Consider the following 20,822-nt stretch of genomic DNA (forward strand, 5'->3'; position numbering starts at 1 on the left):
GGTGCAGGCCGCACCGCTGACAGGACACTGGAGTGAGACCCAGGGCCTGCATCCCTCCCTCCCGGGTCTGACGAGTCCAACAGGACGGGTGGCTTAGCTTCCTGGGCGGGGAAGGGAGCCAGACCCAGCAGGAGGTGCCAGGGTCCCCCAGCCCTATCTGGTGGCTGAGCTGCCCACCCCACCCTCCTTGACTTCACCAGCTGGTTCTGTCTCTGGGGAGGCCCGGCCTGACCCCTGCACACCCTACCCCCAGGGAAAGAGTGGCAGAAAGAGTCCCAGCTGGAAATGAGGCAGCAGACATGTGGGAACAAAGCCAGGAAGACTTCCTGGAGGAGGGTGGGAGTTCTCCCCTCAGCTCAGACTTCCTCCTCCCCTCCTTCCGGCCCCCAGTCAGTCCACTCTGTCTTGCCACTTCAGAGACTTGCATAAGGCCCTGCTCCCCTCTATTTCAACCCCCCATGGTTCCCTATTGCCCTCAGAACCCAGGCTCAAGTTGCTGTCTCCCACCCAGCTGTCTCCTGAGACCCAGAGCTGACCTCTGACCTCCAGGCCCAGCATCTCCTCTAACCCAACCCCCTCCTGGCTCTCCCTCTCCAGCGTGGCTCTGTCATCTATGCAGATGCTGGGAAAACTTTTCCCACCCTACCTCCCTTCCCTCCTTCCATTCTTCTTCTTCTTCTTCTCCTTCTCCCTTCTCCTCCTTTTTTTTGGGGGGTGGGGGTGGTACTGGGGTTCCTGGAAACCCTTCTACTTCCGGGCTACCCTCCCAGACCTATTTTACATTTTTTAAATTTGGAAACAGGGTCTCTTTGAACCTGCATGATCCTCCTGTCTCCACCTCCAAAGTGCAGGGATTACAAGCGTGTGCCACCACGCCCAGCCTCTTCTTTTGTACTGGGAATTGAGCATAAGGGCATTCTACTTCTGAGTTACTTCATTCATTCATTCATTCATTCATTCATTTTGTGGGACTGGGGATTGAACCCAGGGGCAGTCTGCCTCTGAACTACATTCCCAGACCTATTTTTATTTTTTATTTTAAAACAGGGACTAAGCTGGGTGTGGTAGCGCACGCTTGTAATCCCCAAGCTTGGGAGGCAGAGACAGGAGGATCGCACAGGTTCGAAGTCAGCCGAGCTGGTTTAAGAGACCCTGTTTCCAAAAATAAAATAGGTCTGGGAGTGTAGTCCGGAGGTAGAAGGGCTTCCAGGAACCCCACTAACTAACTAACTAAATAAATAAATAAATCAGGGACTAAGTTGCTGAGTCTGGCTGGGAACCTGTGATTCACCTGTCTCAGCCTCCCAAGTAGTGGGATTACAAGTGTGTGCCATCACACCTGGCTTTTTAAAATTTATTTTGAAACAGGGTCTCACTAAGTTACTGACAGCTTCACTAAGTGGCTGAGGCTGGCCTCAAACTTGTGATCCTTCTGTCTCAGTCCCCCAAGTGCTGGGAGTACAGGCTCACACCATCATACCTGGCTACCATAGTGTCGCGTCCCTAAGGCTCCGTCCTGCAGAGCCCCGGGAAAGAACACACAAACGCCGAGTCTGTTGATGATGCTTCCTCTTTAATGCTTCCCCTTCAATGCGCACAGCAGGCAAATATATATCAGTCTCATAACCCCTCCCTCATCACCCCACCAACCCCAAGCTTCCCACAGCTAGGGCATGCACATTTCTAACCCTCTCATAGGCGGTCTGGTGGTAGCACAAGGCGCTGCGTCACTGATCATCCGTAGGGCGCCTGATAGGGCTCACTGCGCAGGCTCAGGGCACCGCCAGCCTCGTGAGCCTCGTGACTTGGCAACATGCCTAGGTGCCATCTTGAGCCACCGCCCCATCCCGGTCTAGCCAAGCGGCCCCGACATCACAGTCCATTTCTTTTCTTCTTTTCTCTTTTTACTTTTTTGGCCCTAGGGATGGAACCCAAAGACATTCTGCCTCCAAGCTACACCCCCAGCCTGATTCTACTTCTTATTTGGAAACAGAGTCTCACTAGGTTACTGAGAGCCTCACTAAATTGCCAAGGCTGGCGACAAACCTGTGATCCTCCTGTCTCAGCTTCCCAAGTACGAGGACTACAGGCGTGCGTCTCCACGTCTCCACGCCCGGCTCTGCAGCCAGTTTCTGAATCCCACCGCTCCTGCACCGTGAGGTCTCTGAGCCATGCCCTCCTCTTGGTTCCCACCGCCCAGACCTGTCCTTTCCACCGTCGCTTCTCCTGCCCCAGCCTGCAGTCCACCTGAGGGTCTTTGCGCGCGGGAAATGAGCCTGCCTCTCCGGCTCAGAGCCCTGCCTGGCTCACCAGCGCCCTCTGGAGGCGCCGAGCTCCTTAGTCCACCCAGCCACTTCCGACTCCGCGCTTACTCTGAGCCCACCACCCTTCCTATGACATCTCCCATCTCCCAGCCTTCCTCTACCTGGAATGCTCTTTCACTCCCCGCCCCCTCCACCCTGGCCAAACCACAACTTGTCCTTCAGGTCTCACCTCGTGAAGAACCATAATAATAATTACTACTTAGGTTGCACCAGGAACCACGCTGAATTCTTCCCATGCACTACTGAGCTGGCTCCCAAATGCCTTCAGAGCCGAGTGTCTGTAGCCTCATTTTACACACCAGGAAACTCTGGCTCGGAGGGGCTGTGGGACCTGAAAGATATCACACAGCCAGAGGGAGAAGCTGGATTTGGGTCCAGGCCAGTGAGAAGGCTTTTGTGTGTGTGTGTGTGTGTGTGTGTGTGTGTGTGTGTGGTGCTGGGATGGAACCCAGGGGCATTCTACCTCTGAGCTACACCCCCAGCCTGATTTTTTATTCTTTATTTTGAAACAGGGTCTCATTAAGTTGCAGAGGGCCTCACTAAGTAGCTGAAGCTGGCTGCGAACCCTCGATCCTCCTGTCTCAGCCTCCCAAGTACTAGGATTACAAGCGTGTGCCACTACACCTGGCTTAGAATGCTCACTCTTTTTTTTTTTTTTTTTTTTGGTGGTACTGGGGTTCCTGGAAGCCCTTCTACCTCCGGGCTACACTCCCAGACCTATTTTTACATTTTTATTTGGAAACAGGGTCTCCTAAGCCAGTGCGCTCGGCTGGCTTCGAACCTGCGCAATCCTCCTGTCTCTGCCTCCCAAGTGCGGGGATTACAAGCGTGCGCTATCACGCCCGGCAGAATGCTCACTCTTAACGAAAGCTTTCCTACTCCGCTCTCTCCGTGCTGGCCCTGGGCCTTCTGCTTAGCTCCCAGGTCTCTGAGAGCTGGCAAACCCCTCCCCATGCTGATGAGAACCATGGTAATGATTATATATATATTAAGCATTCTCTGTGTACCAGTTGTGGTTCTGGAGATGCCTGTGCATTTTCCAGACCCTGTAGGATAGACTTTGTAGCTTATGGTGGCTGCAAAACCAACCCCCTCCCATTAAGAGGTGAGGTCTGGCGGGCATGGTGATACACACTGTTTGACCTACGCTTGGGACACTTGAGATAGGAGAATCACAGACTCAAGGCCAGCCTCAGACATTTAGCAAGATCCCCAGCAACTAAGTGAGACTCTGTTTCAAAATAAAAAGGGCTGGGGGTGTAGCTTGGAAGTAGAATGGCTCCTGGGTTCACTCCCCAGGACCACAAAAATAAATATCTGGGGTGTGTGTGTGTGTGTGTGTGTGTGTTGTTGTTGTTGTTGTGTGTTTCTAGGGATTAAACCCAAGACATTCTACCTTTGAATTATATCCCAGCCCTATTATTTTTTTTTTATTCTTTATTTTGAAACCGGGTCTCACTGAGTTGCAGAGGGCCTCACTAAGTAGCTGAGGCTGTCCGTGAACTGTGATCCTCCAGGTCTCAGCCTCCCGAATGCTGGGATTACAAGCTTGTGCCACCACACCCGGCTTTCTTTTTTTTCTCTTTTTTTGTGGGTCTGGGGATGGAACCCAGGGACATTTGACCTCTGAGCTACACCCCTGCCCTATTTTCCAGCCCTATTTTTTTTTTTAAATAGTCACCTAGGCATGGTGGCAGAGAATCACAGGTTCAAAGCCAACCTCAGCAACTTAGCAAAGCTCTTAGAAACCTAGGGAGACCCTGTTTCCAAATAAGAAATTAAAAAAAATAGGAAGCCGGGCATGGTGGCACAGGCTTGCAATCCCGGCATTCAAGAGGCTGAGACCAGAAGATCAAGGTTCGCAGATAGCCTCAGCTACTGAATGAGGCCCTCTGCAACTCAGTGAGACCCTATTTCAAAATAAAGAATAAAAACATAGGGCTGGGGACATAGCTTGGAGGTAGAGTGCCCCTGGGACCCATCCCCAGTACTGAAAAAAAAAAAAAAATAGGGTTGGGTGTAGCTCCAAGGTACAATGCCCCTGGATTCAATCCCCAGTACTGACAAAATAAAACAAAACAAAACAAACAAACAAACAAACAAAACCAGGGTTTCAATAAGTTACCACACACTGGCCCCAAACCTGCAATCTGATCCTCCTCTCAGCCTCCCAAGTACTGGGATTCCAGGCACGTACCACCACGCCTGGCTAAGAACAGGTATTACTAAACCTACCGGAGGAAGAAAGCTAGGCCGAGACCAGTGCCCGCCTCAGGTCCTCCCAGAGCCACACTTGATCAGAGTCGGGGTGCAGAACATGCGCTCTTAACCACACCATGCTCTTTCCATGTATTCTGGGTGCAGAAGAGGAAGCTGAAGCCCAGAGACAGGAAGTAACTCACCCCAGGTCTCACAGTGGGTCAAGGTGAGAGAAAGGACTTGAAGTCAATCAATCTTAATACTAGGATGCTGGGCTTTTCATCCCCCATGAGGTAGGGGTGTGTGTGTGTGTGTGTGTGTGTGTGTGTGTGTGTGTGTGTGTGTGTTCTTTGCAGAACTGAGAATTGAATCCAGGGCCATTCTACCTCTGAGCTACACCCCCAGCCCTACTTTTTATTTATATATTTTGTGTGTGGTACTGGGGATGGAAACCAGGGCCATTCAACCTCTGAGCTATATCCCAGGCCTGTTTTTCATTCTTTATTTTGAAATAGGGTCTCACTAAGTGGTGGAGGGCCTAAGTAGCTGAGGCTGACTGAGAACCTGCGATCCTCCTGTCTCAGCCTCCCAAGTCCTGGGATAACAAGTGTGCGCCACCACGCCCGGCTTTTTGTGTTGTTTTGCTTTTGTATTGGGTATTAAACCCAGGGACATTCTATCTCTGAGCTACACATTCTCCTCTTGAATTTTTACTTTGAAACGGGGTCTTCCTCAGTTGCCGAAGGTCTTGCAATGTGCTGAGGCTGGCCTCAAACCTGCGATCCTCCTGTCTCAGCCTCCTGCATACTGGGATTACAGGCCTGCACCACCAAGCCCGGCTTCCCCCCATGAGGTTTTGCTGGCCTGTCTCCCAGCCTCACTCCTTTTTGTGATCCGTCTCAGCAGGACCTGGCTCCAGGACTCGGCAAACACTTTGCAGGTGAGAACCCTTCTCACTGACCTCACCATATTCTTTCCACACCCCTCTTGGACATTACTTCCTTGGGAAGCTTCTGTGTCCCCACAGGCCTGGCCAGGTGCCCCAGCCAGGTGTTCCCAAGGGTCCTGTGTGCCTCTGCATCCAGCACCCATCACCCCAGCGTCTGTCCCCTTCGGCACAGAGGCATCGCGAGGGCAGGGAGCGGGTGGGATTCACCTGGCTCACAGCATTGCCCAACACAGACCCAGCACACAGGCGATTTAAGGAAATGTTTGTCAAATGAATCAAGGCACATTCTCCAGGGAATGAGGTAACAGAAACGGGCGTTCAGAGAGTCACAGGTTTATTGCTGGGTTTCAGGGAGGGGCTCAAATCCTCCCCACCTCCCTCAGCTTGGCCACCAGGTCCTCAGTGGTCTCCACCTTGACGCCGGCCGTGCGCTGGGGTGGGTCCTCCACGCTGACCACAGAGATCTTGGAGGTGAGGTCCACGCCCAGGTCCCCGGCCTTAATCACCTCGATCTTCTTCTTCTTAGCTTTCTGCACACAGGGAGGGGTCCAGGAATCACGGGGTTGACGATGCCCCTGCCAGGCCCCACCCTGCTCTGCACAGCCTCCCTCGACTTCCTTCCCTCCAGCGGCACATCTGCAGAACTGTTCCCATTGGCTGAACACCCTGTAGCCCTCCCCGCTGGCTGACCCATGGGGTCTCTCATTGGGCCACGCCTGGTGAGGACAATTTCTGTAGGCTGGCAGGCGCTGCGGGGCTCAAGCACTGCAATTGTTCTTCAGTGAACCACCCAGGGAGCCCATCCCTGGCTGTGAGGAACTGATTCAATGGAGTTTTGGCTGAAGTGTCCCCTTGAACCCTATTGGCTGAGATGTCCCCCTAGAGCCCTCTCTATTGGTTGACCCCGAAACAAGTGGCATGATCTACTGAATATTCATTGACCAAGATGTCTCACTGAATGTTTCCTATTGGTTGACCCTGAACCAAGTGGCCAGATGACCCAATGAACTCTCCCATTGGCCAGATGTCTCACCGAACCCTCCCTATTGACCAAGATGACCCATGGAACACTGCCTAGTAGCCGGGATAGCCCCAAGAATCCTCCCAATTGCCCAAGATGGCCCAAGGAACTCATCCTGAGTGTGAGTGATATTAGTCAACCCTTCCCCTTGGTCAAGAGACCCCATGACCCCTTCCTTATGAGCAAAGATGGCCTACATGGTAACTTCTTGTTGGCAAAGATCACCAAGAGAACTTCCCTAATATACCAAGAGGACTGAAGATTGCCCAGTGAACTCTTCCCATTGGCTGGAATGGCAAAGACAAAACTTTCTGTTGCCCAGTAAAGGCCGGAGGCCGGCCGGCCGGCCTTCCTTCCTTCCTTCCTTCCTTTTCTCCCTCCCTTCTTTCTCTCTCCTTCCTTCCTTTCCTTCCTCCCCTCCTTCTTTCCTTCCTTTCTTTCATACTGGGAATTGAACCCAAGGGCATTCTACCTCTGAACTATACTCCCAGTGGGTTTTTTTTTTTTTTTTTTTTAAATAGGGGCTTGCTAAGTTGCTAAGGTTGGCCTCGAACTTGCAATTCTCCTGTCTCAGCTTCCCAAGTACTGGGATTACAGCCACACACCACTGAGCCCAGCTCAGTGAAGGCTTTCTATTGGCCGAGACAACCCGAAAACTCTCCCCATTGGTCAAACAGCCCCATGAACTCTCACTATTGGCAGAAATGACCCAGCGAACCCTCTGCTGGCCACAATGACCAGTAGGTACCTTCCTCTGGATGAGATGTCCCTGGGGCACTTCCCTACAACCACCATGGAGGCCTGGGCCCGCAGTGTGCTGGCTGGCTCCCAGGCCCTCAGAGAGCCACCTGCTGAGCGCTCACCATGATGTTGGGCAAGGTGGCATAGCGGGGCTCATTGAGCCGCAGGTCAGCGGTCACCACGGCCGGCATCTTCAGACGGAGGGTCTCCAGGCCCCCGTCAATCTCCCGCTCCACTTTCAACTTGTCCCCTTCCAGTGTCAACTGCGAGGCAAATGTGCCCTGGGGAGGGGACAGCGTGGGAGGAGAGCAGAAGAGGTTAATTCAAGTCACGGAGTGGTCCTTGTACTGTCCCTGTTTTGGGAAGTTGCCATGGTATTGATTCCCAATAAAAATATCAAAAGGTGGTCGGAGCCTGGGTGCTGCACAGGCGTTCAATTGGGGAAAGGCTGCAGCTTGGCCCGTTACACTGCAGAATGTCCCCCTCCCTCTCCTCTGCCCTGATGTTAACCCACAGTAAGAATGTAGACACAATTAGAGCCTTAGAAACACGGAAGCAATTAGAAGCCCTGAGATCATACTAGCTCTGCCTGGCACAGCTCAAACCATAAGATGGCCAGAGCCTTACGCCTTGGAGATTACACACAGCTGCCCCGGCTGCAATCAATGGTATGTGAGAAATAAAATCCATACCCTACTTCAAAACACCCATAATTGGTGGACGACTGATACAGCAGAGGCAGAAAGAGATACATCATCGGCACCTCTCATTAAGTGGACTGTCCAGAGACAAAATAATACCACCTGTCTGGGAAAATAAGTTGCTAGCCCTTGACTTAGTAATGCTGATAAGAGAATACCAGTATAAACTGTATTTAAGGCCAAACGTCCAAGAGGAAGAAAGTTCCTTTTTTTAGCTCTCCAGCATGTGTCTTCAGAACGCTGCTTTTTCTTTCCTTTCTATGTCTTGCTTTATAGTAAAAGACTTGCTAGCTGGGCGTGGTGGCGCACACCTGTAATCCCAGCATTCGGGAGGCTGAGACAGGAGGATCGTGGTTCGTAGACAGCCTCAGCTACTTAGCGAGGCCCTTTGCAACTGAGTGAGACCCTGTTTCAAAATAAATAATAAAAAATACGGCTGGGGGTGTAGCTTGGAGGTAGAAAGCCCCTGGGTTCCATCCCCAGTACTGCAAATAAAATAAAATAAAATAAAATAAATATATAACTTGTTTAAGCTGCAACCAAGCTATCTATCAGTTCTTCAATTTTCCAGATTCAACGTATCTATTCAAATTGAGGAAAAGAATTCAGTTCACCATTTCAAATCATAACAGTACCACACACCAGGCAGCTTCAGAGCGCATGCCCGGACAAGTCAGAAAAAGACAGAAAGCAAAAGATGGGGAGTCCTGTAAAATGCCAGATTCCAAAAACTTTTAAGTCTGTTTAGAACATCCTGAGTATGTGAATCGACTTCTTCAACTGTGAACTATAGGAAACCATATCAAGTATTTCTAGTGAAAATTTAGCATCTGGACTGAGATGTGATGTCAATAGAAGGCACATGGTGGAATTTGAAGACTTGATGCAGAAAGGAAAAAAGAACCTAAAATATCCTTTTAAAAATATTAATTAAAACATGGTTAACATGATTTTAAAATCCAAGGTCAGGAGAGAAAAAAAGGCAATATTTTCATCACATGCCAAAAATGGGATAGAGAGGAGTGGCAGCCTGGGCCCCTCCACGTGTGCCCTGGGTGTTGCCCCTCAGCCCATCTCAGTATGGTGCTGGGTAGAGGGGATGCCTGGGTTCTAACCTCTAAATAGGGAAGACCCCAGCCTCTACACAGAGGCCCTTTTATTTTTCATTCTGATTACCCATTTTAAACTAACATGGAATAAAAAGAAATCCTATTATAAAAAAATATTAAAGCCGGGCATGGTGGTGCACACTTATAATCCCAGCATTTGGGAGGCTGAGACAGGAGACTCATGGTTTGTGGCCAGCCTCAGCTACTTTGTAAGGCCCTTTGCAACTTTTTTTTGTGAGACCCTGTTACAAAATAAAAGAATAAAACCGGGCGTGGTGGCACACCCTTGTAATCCCCGCGCTTGGGAGGCTGAGACAGGAGGATCGCACAGGTTCGAAGCCAGCCTCAGCTACTGAGTGAGGCTCCCAGCAACTTAGTGAGACCCTGTTTCCAAATAAAATAGAAAATAGGGCTGGGAGTATAGCCCGAAGGTAGAAAGCCTCTGGGTTCCACCCCCCAATACCACGAAAGAAAGAAAGAAAGAAAGAAAGAAAGAAAGAAAGAAAGAATAAAACATAGGGCTGAGGGTTTAGCTCCCAGGTAGAATGCCCCTGGGTTCCATCCCCAGTACTGGAGAGAAGGAAAAAAAAAAAAAATATATATATATATATATATATATTCATTACATGCTGAAATTTTAGTATTTCATATATCTGATGGGTTATATAAAATATCAGGAAAAGTAATGTTTTCTTTTTCTTTCTTTTTTTTTTTTTTGTGGTACTGGGGATGGAACCTTTCTCAAGGCTACACTCCCAGACCTATTTTTTTTAATATTTTTATTTGGAAACAGGGTCTCTTAAGCCAGCCTTGCTGGCTTGGAACCTGTGTGATCCTCCTATCTCTGCCTCTCAAGCAAGGGATTACAAACATGAGCCACCACACCCGGCCTGTTTTCTTTTTTGTCATGGTGTGTGTGTGTGTGTGTGTGTGTGTGTGTGTGTGTGTGTGTGTGTTGCTGAGGATTCAACCCAGGGTCATTCTATATCTGAGCTATACATCCAGCCCTATTTTATTTTATTTATTTTATTTGTGCGGGTTTGGGGATGGAACCCAGAGGCATTTGACCTCCGAGCTACACCTGCTGCCCAATTTTTTATTCTTTATTTTGAAACAGGGTCTCACTGAGTTGCAGAGGGCCTCACTAAGTAGCTGAGGCTGTCCTTGAACCGCGATCCTCCCGTCTCAGCCTCCCAAATGCTGGGATTACAAGTGCGTGCCACCACGCCCGGCTCCCTATTTTATTTTTATTTGGAAGCATGGTCTTGCTAAGTTGTTGAGGGCCACACTAAATTGCTGAGGCTAGTCTCAAACCTGTGATCCTCCATTCTCAGCCTCCCAAGTACTGGGATTACAAGCATAAGCCACCACGCCTGGTTCTCTTTTTATGATTTTAACTTTTTGTTGTTGTTTTGGTACTGGGGATTGAACCCAGGGGCACGCTACCTCTGTGCCACATCTCCAGTCCTATTTTTTTTTTTTTCTTTTGAAACAGGGTTTCACTAAGTTGCTGGGAGTCTCACTAATTTGGAGGCTGGCATCCAACCTGCGATTCTCTTGCCTCAGCTTTCCCAGTACTGGGATTACAGGAGCGCGTCACCGCGCCTGGCTCTGGATTCTAACCTTTTAATGTGTCAAAATTACCTATGCAGCCGGGCGTGGTGGTGCACGCTTGTAATCCCTGCGCTTGGGAGGCAGAGACAGGAGGATCGCACAGGCTCGAAGCCAGCCGCGCGCGCTGGCTTAGGAGACCCTGTTTCCAAATTTAAAAAATGTAAAAATAGGTCTGGGAGTGTAGCCCGGAGGTAGAAGGGCTTCCAGGAACCCCAATACCACCAAAAAAAAAAAAAAAATTACCTATGCAGCCAGGCGTGATGGCGCACATTGTAATCCCAGCATCTGGGAGGCTGGGATAGGAATATCGCAGTTCTTGGACTTCCTCGGCTACTTAGTGAGGCCCTTTGCAACTCAGTGAGACCCTGTTTCAAAATAAAGAATAAAAAAATGGGGCTGGGGGTGTAGCTCGGAGGTAGAATGCCCCTGGGTTCCATCCCTAGTATCAAAACAAAAAAATTACCTACGTGGTTTGCATTCCAGTACTGGCACAGATTGGGACTGTGACTGAGGCTGGGGTGGCATATTTCAGCAGGGTGGGTGAGGAAGGCCCCAGTCAAGAGGTGGCATCTGAACAGACCCACAGGAGGGGAGCGAGAAGGCCATGAGGCACGAGGGAGCAGTGTTCCCAGAGGAAGGAATAGCAGGCACAAAAAGGCCCCGGGGAAGCGCTGAGCTTGAGGCTAGAGGTCTTGGCTCAGCAGGTGCCGCCCCTGTACAGCCTCACCTGTGGCCAGTCCAGAAGCCCAGCTGTCATCTGTCCAGTCTGGTTACAGTCATCATCGATGGCCTAATGGGGAGAAAGAAAAGAGTGATAATCAATGGAGTTTCTCACGGCCCTTTCAGCCCTCTGTCTAGAACAGGAGTCAGTACATTTTTTTCTTAACGGGCCAGACAGTAAATATTTTAGGCTTTATGAGTCATACAGTCTCTGTCACATCTATGTAGTTCGGTCCCTGTGCACAAGCAGCTACAGGCAATATGTAAATGGATGTGTGTGGGTGTTCCAATAAAGCTTTATTCACAGAAGTAATAAACTATGCCACAGGCCATAGTTTGCTGACTCCTGGTCGAGAACAATCCCCTCACGTTTATTGAGAAGTAAATATCCTTCTTATTGGCTTATCCAGGGACATGTGGAGCTCTCTCTTTCTGAGCCTAAATCTTCCCCCTCTGAATCAATATGCACAGAAGCTGAAGAGTCAGCCAGGGCCACACAGTGAGGGTAGGGGTGGAGGTGGGATGAACACGATCTGGGCCAATGAGAACGTTCTCCTCAGTGATTGGTTCAGGGACAGGCACATGACTCAGGCTGGACCAATGAAGAGTCAGCCCTGGAAGCTTTGCTAGGGCCCTGGAGAAAAAGGTTCTCTTCTTGCTTGGGTCACTAAGTCAATGGGCCATGAGCTGGAGATGCAGAGAGTTTAGTCAAGATAGAGGATGAAGCCTAGAGCTGACCCTGGAGCATGCTGTGCCTAAAGATGGAAATATGTGAGTAAAAATTTTGCTATTTAGCCCAGGGTGGTGGCACACACTTGTAATCCTAGTACTTGGGAGGCTGAGACAGGAGGATCACAGGTTCATGGACAGCCTCAGCTACTTAGTGAGACCCTCTGCAACTTAGTGAGACCCTGTTTCAAAAATAAACAGTTAAAAATAGGGCTAGGGGTATTGAACCCAGAATCCCCCTGGGTCCAATCCTTAGTACTACCAAAAAAATTGCTATTTGGCTAAGGCTAGTTTGAGCTATTGTTCTGTTGCCTGGATCAAAAATCATCTTGACTAGTTCATCTGACATTTCCCTAGCCAGAGGTCCTGACCCCAAATACTGCCCCTGTTAGTCAGACAAAGGGCTGCAGTAGGCCATGCTGCCAACGTGGATCTCTAGCCAAAGCCCTACCCTGCCCCTGTCTTTAGTGTGTGTGTGGTATTGGGGATTGAACCCAGGGATGTTCTGCCTCTTCCTCTGAACTACCCCCCAAGCCCTTTTTATTTATTAATTTTGAAATGGGATCTAGTTTCCGAGGCTGGCCTCAAACCTGTAATCCTCCTGTCTCTCCCTCCCAAGTACTGGGATTACAGGTCTGTACCATTATGCCTGGCTTTATTTATTTTGAAATAAGGCCTCACTAAGTTGCTGAGGCTGGCCTTCAACCTGTGATCCACCGTCTCAGCCTCCTAAGTACTGGGGGTTCAGGTGTGTGCCACCATGCTCAGCTGGTCATGTGCTTTGGCTTAATCTTGAGTTAGGCCTTCTGCCTCAGTTTACTGATTTGTACTCTGGCTCCGCTGTATTGGTGACCACTCTGTTTTCTACTGCTCTGATTTTCAAGGGCAAGGCAGGGCACCCTTTGGCTTATCTGCACCCGCTGGCCTCCTCTTCTTCCCAGGGCTAACACGGCTCCCTGGAACCACTTCCTCTCCCACTGCGCCCCCAGCGCCATCCCTGAGTTTCCCGTGCCCTGTTATCTCTGTGCTACCTTTGACCTCATGGTTTTGACTTCTATCTTTCTTTTCTTTTTTTTTTTTTCCTCTTTTTTGTGATACTGGAGGTACTGAAGATGGGACTCAAGGGCTTTCTACCTCCGGGCTACACTCCCAGACCTATTTTTCTATATTTTATTTGGAAACAGGGTCTCACTAAGTTGCTGAGAGCCTCACTAAGTAGCCGAGGCTGGCTTTGAACCTGTGTGATCCTCCTGTCTCAGCCTCCTGAGTACTGGGCTAACAAGCATGTGCCACCATGCCTGACTCAAGGGATCTTTTTGACATGGAGAATCATCTGCCCTCCCTACTCAAGCCCTCTGTAAGGAGATGGCAAAGTTCAGCCTGGATGTCAGAATGCCCTGGCCTCGGCACCTGCATGTCACCTTCCCCTCCATCCTGAGCGGGTCCAGGTGGAGCAGGGGAGGCAGGAACACCCACCTGCTTGCCCAGCAGCACCAGGTTCACCTTCTCCTTTTCTGCCAGCTTGGCCAGGACCCGGGCCACCTGTAGAGGACCCAATCGATCCGCCTCGGCAGCTGACACCTCCACGTGGATGCCTCTGTCTGCACCCATGGCCAGGGCGGTGCGGATGGTTTCCTGCCAGGGACAGAGGGGTAACCTGGCTTCTATCATGAGAAGGATCAAGGAGCCTGGGTCCTCCCTTGGACCCAGAAGTCTAGACTTCAGTCCTCTTTCCTCAGACCCAGAGGTCCAGGCCCAGCCCTCCTCCCTCAGACCCAGGGGTCCAGGCCCAGCCCTCCTCCCTCAGACCCAGGGGTCCAGGCCCAGCCCTCCTCCCTCACACCCAGGGGTCCAGGCCCAGCCCTCCTCCCTCAGACCCAGGGGTCCAGGCCCAGCCCTCCTCCCTCAGACCCAGGGGTCCAGGCCCAGCCCTCCTCCCTCAGACACAGGGGTCCAGGACCAGTCCTCTACCTCAGACACAGGGGTCCAGGCCCAGCCCTCCTCCCTCAGACCCAGGGGTCCAGGCCCAGCCCTCTACCTCAGACCCAGGGGTCCAGGCCCAGCCCTCCTCCCTCAGACCCAGGGGTCCAGGCCCAGCCCTCCTCCCTCAGACACAGGGGTCCAGGACCAGTCCTCTACCTCAGACACAGGGGTCCAGGCCTCATACCTTCTCCTTCAGACCCAGGGGGCCAGACTCAGCCCTCCTCCCTCAGACCCAAGGAGCCAGGCCTAGCCCTCTTTCCTCAGACTCAGAGTCTAGGCCCCAGCCCTCCGCCCTCAGACCCAGGGTCCAGACCCAGGGGCCCAGGCCCTCCCTGGCCCTGCTGACCTGGCATGGAGCAGGGCCACAGCTGACAGCGATGACCTCCTTCACCAGCTTCTTCTCCTTGAGCCGCACGGCCTCCTCCACCGCAATCTCGCAGAAGGGGTTCATGGAGTGCTTCACGCCATCGGTGACCACCCCCGACTTGTCCGGCTTCACCCGAATCTACCAGCAGGAGGGGAAGAACGGGGTCAGGTGGAGGAAGGCAGGGGGGCCAGCAGTGGGCTGGATGGGGGCAACAGGGGTCCAGGAAGGAGAAGGGCCCCTCGTGCCGGGTCACACAGCTCTGGGGCCAGATCTGGGTTAGAATTTGCAGGTGAGGACAGATCACTCCCTCTCATTCAGACCTTTCAGGGCACCAAGGACATTCGACAGGATCAGATCTCTTGATCTCTCTTCTTCAGGCTGTAAAGCGTATTTCTCAAATTTTGTTTGCCTCAGCATGCAGTGAGTGGTAGAGTCCACTCCACCTGCAAGTGTCTTAGAAACCCACCAATGCATGCTCCTGTGTATAAATCCTCCTGAGCTGGCGCATGCCTATAATCCCAGTACTTGGGAAGCTGAGACAGGAAGACTGTAGGCATGAAGCCAGCCTCAGCATCTTACTGAGACCTTGTTTCGAAATAAAAAATATAAAGAGCCGGGTGTGGTGGCGCACGCTTGTATTCCCAGTACTTTGGAGGCTGAGACAGGAGGATCGCACAGGTTCGGAGCCAGCTTCAGCTATTTAGTGAGGCTCTCAGCAACTCAGTGAGACCCTGTTTCTAATAAAATATAAAAATAGGTCTGGGAGTGTAGCCCAGACATAGGAAGCCCCTGGGTTCCATCCCCAATACCATAGACACACACACACACACACACACACGCACACGCACACGCACATGCACACGCACATGCACACGCACATGCACACGCACACACAGCAGAGCATGGTTACATTCTGAATAAGTGACTAAATAAACTGGTACTATTACTGGTCCTGCCAGTAATAGCAGTACTGACCTCAAGCCAGCCAACAGTTCCAAAGGTTTATTTAATCTTCACTACAACCAATAAAGCAGCCACTGTCATTATTCCCATTGTAGGGAGGAAGAAAATGAGGCTTAGAGTGGTGAAGGAACTTTCTCAAGGCCACCCAGGAAGAGACGGGACCCAGGAGCGCTCTGAGCCATTCTAGTAGTGACCGCGCTAAGAGGCTGTGCTCACAGCGCACAGACGAAACTGCCATTTCCACAGAGTGGGCAAAACGCTAAAGCAGTAAGGCCTACGACGTGATGAAAACATGGGGAGTTGATGAGAACATGGGCATTCGGCAGGAGGAGGACAGCGACTCTGGGGACCGTGACTCTCAGTAGGGCCTTACAGAGAAGATGATCTCTGAGCAAAGACATGAAGGAGATGGGGAAGTTGAGCGATGGTGAGAACAGAGATGGGGCAGACCTGCCGCCCTCCAAGGCGCTGCCAGTCTGGAGATAAGGTGAAGAGAGGATCATCGTCCACTGTGGGGAGAGCTGGGGAGCAAGCCCAGGGCCAGGACACACAAAGGGGGCCTGAAGGTGTGGGTGGGGAGCTTTCTGGAGAAGGCTGCCCCAATCTTGACAGGTCAGAATTAGGCAGGACAATAGCCTGACGCGGTGGTGCGCGCCTGTAATTCCAGTATTTGGGAGACTGAGACAGGAGGATTGCAGGTTCAAGGTCAACCTTGGCAACTCAGCAAGGCCCTTGGCAACTTAGTAAGACCCCGATTCAAAATAAAACCTAAAAAGAACTGGGGGGGTAGCCCAAAAGTAGAATGCCCCTGGCTTCAATCCCCAGTACCAAACAAGAATGACAGACAACGGGAGAGGGGCAAGAAGGCCAGGCTGGAGCAGGAAGGGCACCCAGGAAGGCAGAGCACTGGCAGGGTGGGGGATGGGAGGCCTGAGCAGAAACCAGCCTGGTCTACCAGGGGAGGAGCTGCGGGCTGGAGTTGTGGAAGCAGAAATGATGGGGGAGGGGGGGTGCTCCCCGAATGGATGTGGATGGCCGAACCAAATGATGGGTCTCCAGTGCCAGGCTGAGGGGCTAGGACTTTGTCCTGAGGGTGCCGGGGAGTTACAGGAGCAGGGAGGACAGAGTCAGCTCTGCTTGTTTATTTACTTATTGCAGTACTGAGAATTGAACCCAGGACTGTCCTACCTCCAAAGCCACACCCCAATCCTTTATTTATTTATTTGTGGTATTAGTCATTTATTTATGGTACTGGGGATGGAGCCCAGAGGTATTCTACATCCGAGCTACACCCCAGCCCTATTTATTTATTCTGTATTTTGAAACAGGGCCTCACTAAGTAGCTGAGGCTGTCCGTGAACCACGATCCTTCTGTCTTAGCCTCCCAAATGCTGAGATTACAAGAGTGTGCCACCATGCCCGGCTTAGTCTTTATTTTTGAAACAGGGTCTCATTAAGTTGAAGAGGGCCTCTCTAAATAGCTGAGGCAGGCTGCAAACATACGATCCTCCTGTCTCAGCCTCCAAAGTACTAGGATTACAAGCACACAACACCATGCCCTGCTTACTTATTTATTTGTTATGGTACTAGGAATTGAAACCGGGGGCCTTTTACCTCCAAGCTATGCCTTTTTTTATTTTTTATTTTGAAACAAGGTCTTGCTAAGTTGCCAAGGCTGGCCTTGAAGTTCTAATCATCCTGTCTCAGCCTCTGAAGTATTTTTATTTTTGAAACTGGGTCTCTTTGTGTGTGTGTGTGTGTGTGTGTGTGTGTGTGTGTGTGTGTGTGTGTTACTAGAGAGGGAACCCAGAGGCATTCTACCTCCAAGCTACACCCCCTGCCCTATTTTTTATTCTTTATTTTGAAACCTGGTCTCACTGAGTTGCAGAGGGCTTCACTAAGTAGCTGGGGCTGTCCACAAACTGCGATCCTCCTGTCTCAGCCTCCCGAATACTGGGATTACAAGTATGTGCCATCACGCCGGGCTCCCAGTTTTATTTTTTATTGTTTATTTTGAAACAAGGTCTCACTGAGTTGCAAAGGGCCTCACTAAGGATTAGCTGAGGCTATCCGTGAGCCATGATCCTCCTGTCTCAACCTCCCAAATGCTGGGATTACAAGCGTGTGCCACCACACCTGGCTAAAACTGGGTCTCTTAAGTTGCAGAGGATCTTGCTAAATTGCTGAGACTGGCCTCATATGGGAACCTCCGATCTTAGCCTCTCAAGTATTGGGATTACAGGTAAGCACAACGACGCCCTGCTTGACAGGGTCGGCTCTGGTTGCAAGAAGACCCCTGTTGCTGGGAGAAAATGGGCTGGCGGAGAGAGCCTGGGAGCCTGGTGAGGCGGGCTAAGGTCCAGATGAGAGGAAGAGGCCTGAATGGTTGGAGCCATGAGATGGAGAGGAGATGATGGGGGACAGGACTGAGAACTTAGAGGCTGTGGGAGGTGTAGGGTTAGGAGTGAAGAGGAGGCCTGGATTTGGCCCAGTAATTAGGTAGCTAACCTTGTCTGAATCATTTATATGTTCAGAAAGGGCCATCATCAGATACATCCAGACCAGACCAAATGTAAAGGAGGGAGCCCTGGAGCAGTGGGAGTCAGGGGGGTGGCAAGTCAGGAAGGGACAGGAGCTGATACAATTCTTCACTTCTTTTCTTTTTTATTTTATTTTATTTTATTTTTTGCAGTACTGGGGTTGGAACCCAGGGGCATTCTACCTCCGTGCCACACCCCCAGCCCTAATTTTTTTATTCTTTATTTGGAAACAGAGTTTCACTAGGTTGCTGAGGGCCTCACTAAGTAGTTGAGGCTGGCTGCAAATCTGCGACCCTCCTGTCTCAGCTGCCCAAGTACAGGGATTACAAGTGTCTGCCACCACACCCAGCTTTTCCTGTCACGCTTCTGTTCTCTCTTCTCTCACTGAACATATGGCAGATACCCATGTGCCGTGCTCGAAGCCAGGTAATGACGGGACCTGAGCTGAGTCAAACATGATGAGGAAGACAGAGCGGACCCCAGACATCCCAGGCCCAAGGATGCCAGGCCTGGGGCGGGATAAGGAGGCTGGGAGGGCTTGGAGTTGACTTGAGTCCAAAGAAGGGACTCTGAGGAATGGTAAGATGTAGGAAGAAGTCAGGAGAGTCAGCGCCCAGAACCCCAAGAAGAGCGTCTCTTAAAACAGGCAGAACATATAACACCCCTGTCTGTTGGAGGACGACAGGCAGAGCACAGTTTGGAACCGAATATAATCCTAACTCTGCCCCTCACTAGCTGGGTCATCTGGCAAATAAGAGAGCCTCCACGGGTCCTGGTCTCCTCCTCTGTCCAGTGGGATTAATAGCTCAGAGGATATGGGAATGGGTAAGGACCAAATGAGCTCATCTCTGTAAAGGACTTAGAATGCTTCCTGACCACCTCCTCCTCCTCCTCCTCCTCCTCCTCCTTTTTTTTTTTTTTTTTTTTTTTTGCAGTACTAGGGGTGGACCCCAGCTACAACCTAGCCCTATTTTTTTTTTTGGGGGGGGGTCTGGGAATGGAAACCAGGGGTATTCGACCTCTGAGCTACAGCCCCTGCCCTAATTTTTATTTTTTATTTTGAAATCGGGTCTCACTGAGTTGCAGAGGGCCTCACTAAGTAGCTGAGGCTGTCCGCCAACCGCGATCTTCCAGTCTCAGCCTCCCGAATGCTGGGATTACAAGTGTGTGCCACCATGCCTAGCTCTAGCCCTCTTTTTTTTATTTTATTTTATTTTTTTGAAGTACTGGGGGTGGAACGTAAGGGGCTTTTCTACCTCTGGGCTATACTCCCAGACCTATTTTATACTTTATTTGGAAACAGGGTCTCACTAAATTGCTGAGAGCCTCACTAAGTAGCTGAGGCTGGCTTCAAACCTATGCGATCCTCCTGTCTCAGGCTCCCAAGTGCTGGGATTAGAAGCATGTGCCACCACGCCCATCCTTTATTCTTTATTTTGAAACAAGGTCTCATTGAGTTGCAAATGGCCTAAGTACTACTACTAAGTAGTAGCTTCGGCTGTCCTGAACCATGATCCTCCTGTCTCAGCCTCCCAAATGCTAGGATTATAAGTGTGCACCACCAAGGCCAGCTTCTTGGCATTCTAAACACATGCTAATTAAGTAGCCAATGTCAGCTGTTACAATCACTGACAAGCCAAGCCTGACTCCCGTCCCCCTTCTCCTCATCCAGGGTCTCAAGCAGGCAGAAACAGTATCAAAGTCAACTTCATGGCCTGTTGTACCCAGAGGCCTCCAGGGTGACAGCCCTGTGGTGGGCAATGCTGGGGACACAGAGATGAACACCCAGTTTGATGAGGGGGCAGACAAATAATCACCATCATCAGTCCAAGTTAGTCCAAGCACTGAGGGAAACTGGCCTGAAAGACCAAGTCTGAGTCACCTCTGCCTACACCAGCTTCCCTCTGGGGCCGAGCCAGGGCCCCAGGGACACTGCCTCTCTCATGGAGAACGTGAGCCACTCCTCCAGCTCAATCAGGTTGGCTCTTTGAACTTTCCTCTCCCTCCCTTCCTACCTAAAGCCTCTTGGCTCAGCCTGCGGTTATGAGGGTGAAAGGTGGTTTTTGGTCCCAGGTGCCCTGTCCGACCCCCATTATGGCGCATTTGGGGTATGTAAGAGTTGAGTAAGGAAGGCAGGCGGCCTGGAGGGTGAAAGTTTGGCTTGTGTGCAAAGCACAAGTCCAGGCGCGGAATTCCAGAACCTGGAGGATTCTCGGCTCTGCACCTCTCTAGCTGAGTGACTTCTTTGTGCCTCAGTTTCTCCATGTGTCTAAAAGGGACTGTGGCTCCTCCAGCGGGTAAGAAATAGAAAAGGTAACCCTACAGTTAGCAAGAGTTAGTCCAGAAGAAAGGAAACGGAACGGGGTCACAACCCCAAAGGGTTAGATGTCAGAAGCTCGTAGCCCTTGATCTCTGTCTGCCCCCAGGTGTGACTGACATTGGGGGTAAGAGCGACAGAGGTGAGAGGTTATGAGAAGATCCCCATACAGCGTGCGCTCGTGATCCCTGAAGCACATGGCCGCGGGTCTCAGGGAAGTGGGACAGGGGGGCCCGGTCACCTTCACGGCGAAGTCGATGACCCTCTTGACACCCACGAGCGCGCGCAGCTCCGCCATCTTCCCGCCGCAGCCTCAGGCCAGGTCAGCTGGAGCTTTCGGTCTCAGTCCCGACGCCCCGCCCCGCCAGCCCCCTCCAGTTTTTTTTTTTTTCTCTCTCTTCTACGCCTGCGCACCGCGCCTCCAACCAGTCAATCACGTGGGATCGACTATCCCGCCCCAGGCCAAGAGCCAATCAGAAGGCCAGAGGGCGGGGAAGCGTGACAGGCAGAGGGGCCAATGGGAAGCGGATCTCGAGAAGAGAGGC

The 20,822-nt window shown here is 51.2% G+C and overlaps 1 protein-coding gene across 1 annotated transcript; it reads right to left on the reverse strand.

Annotated features, from left to right (window-relative positions):
• Positions 1 to 5,831: 5,831 nt before the first annotated feature.
• ETFB (electron transfer flavoprotein subunit beta) lies at positions 5,832 to 20,584 on the reverse strand (the record flags this gene model as incomplete). The annotated part of the gene is made up of 6 exons (XM_080703334.1): positions 20,519 to 20,584; positions 14,437 to 14,595; positions 13,584 to 13,742; positions 11,386 to 11,448; positions 7,357 to 7,515; positions 5,832 to 6,002 (listed from the first exon to the last, which is right to left on the reverse strand). Exons 1-6 carry the CDS (start codon positions 20,573 to 20,575, stop codon positions 5,832 to 5,834), a joined length of 768 nt encoding a protein of 255 aa, XP_080559460.1. The 5' UTR covers positions 20,576 to 20,584.
• Positions 20,585 to 20,822: the final 238 nt, after the last annotated feature.

The sequence above is a fragment of the Muscardinus avellanarius genome (assembly GCF_963383645.1).
Source record: "Muscardinus avellanarius genome assembly, chromosome: 10".
NCBI lineage: Eukaryota > Metazoa > Chordata > Mammalia > Rodentia > Gliridae > Muscardinus > Muscardinus avellanarius.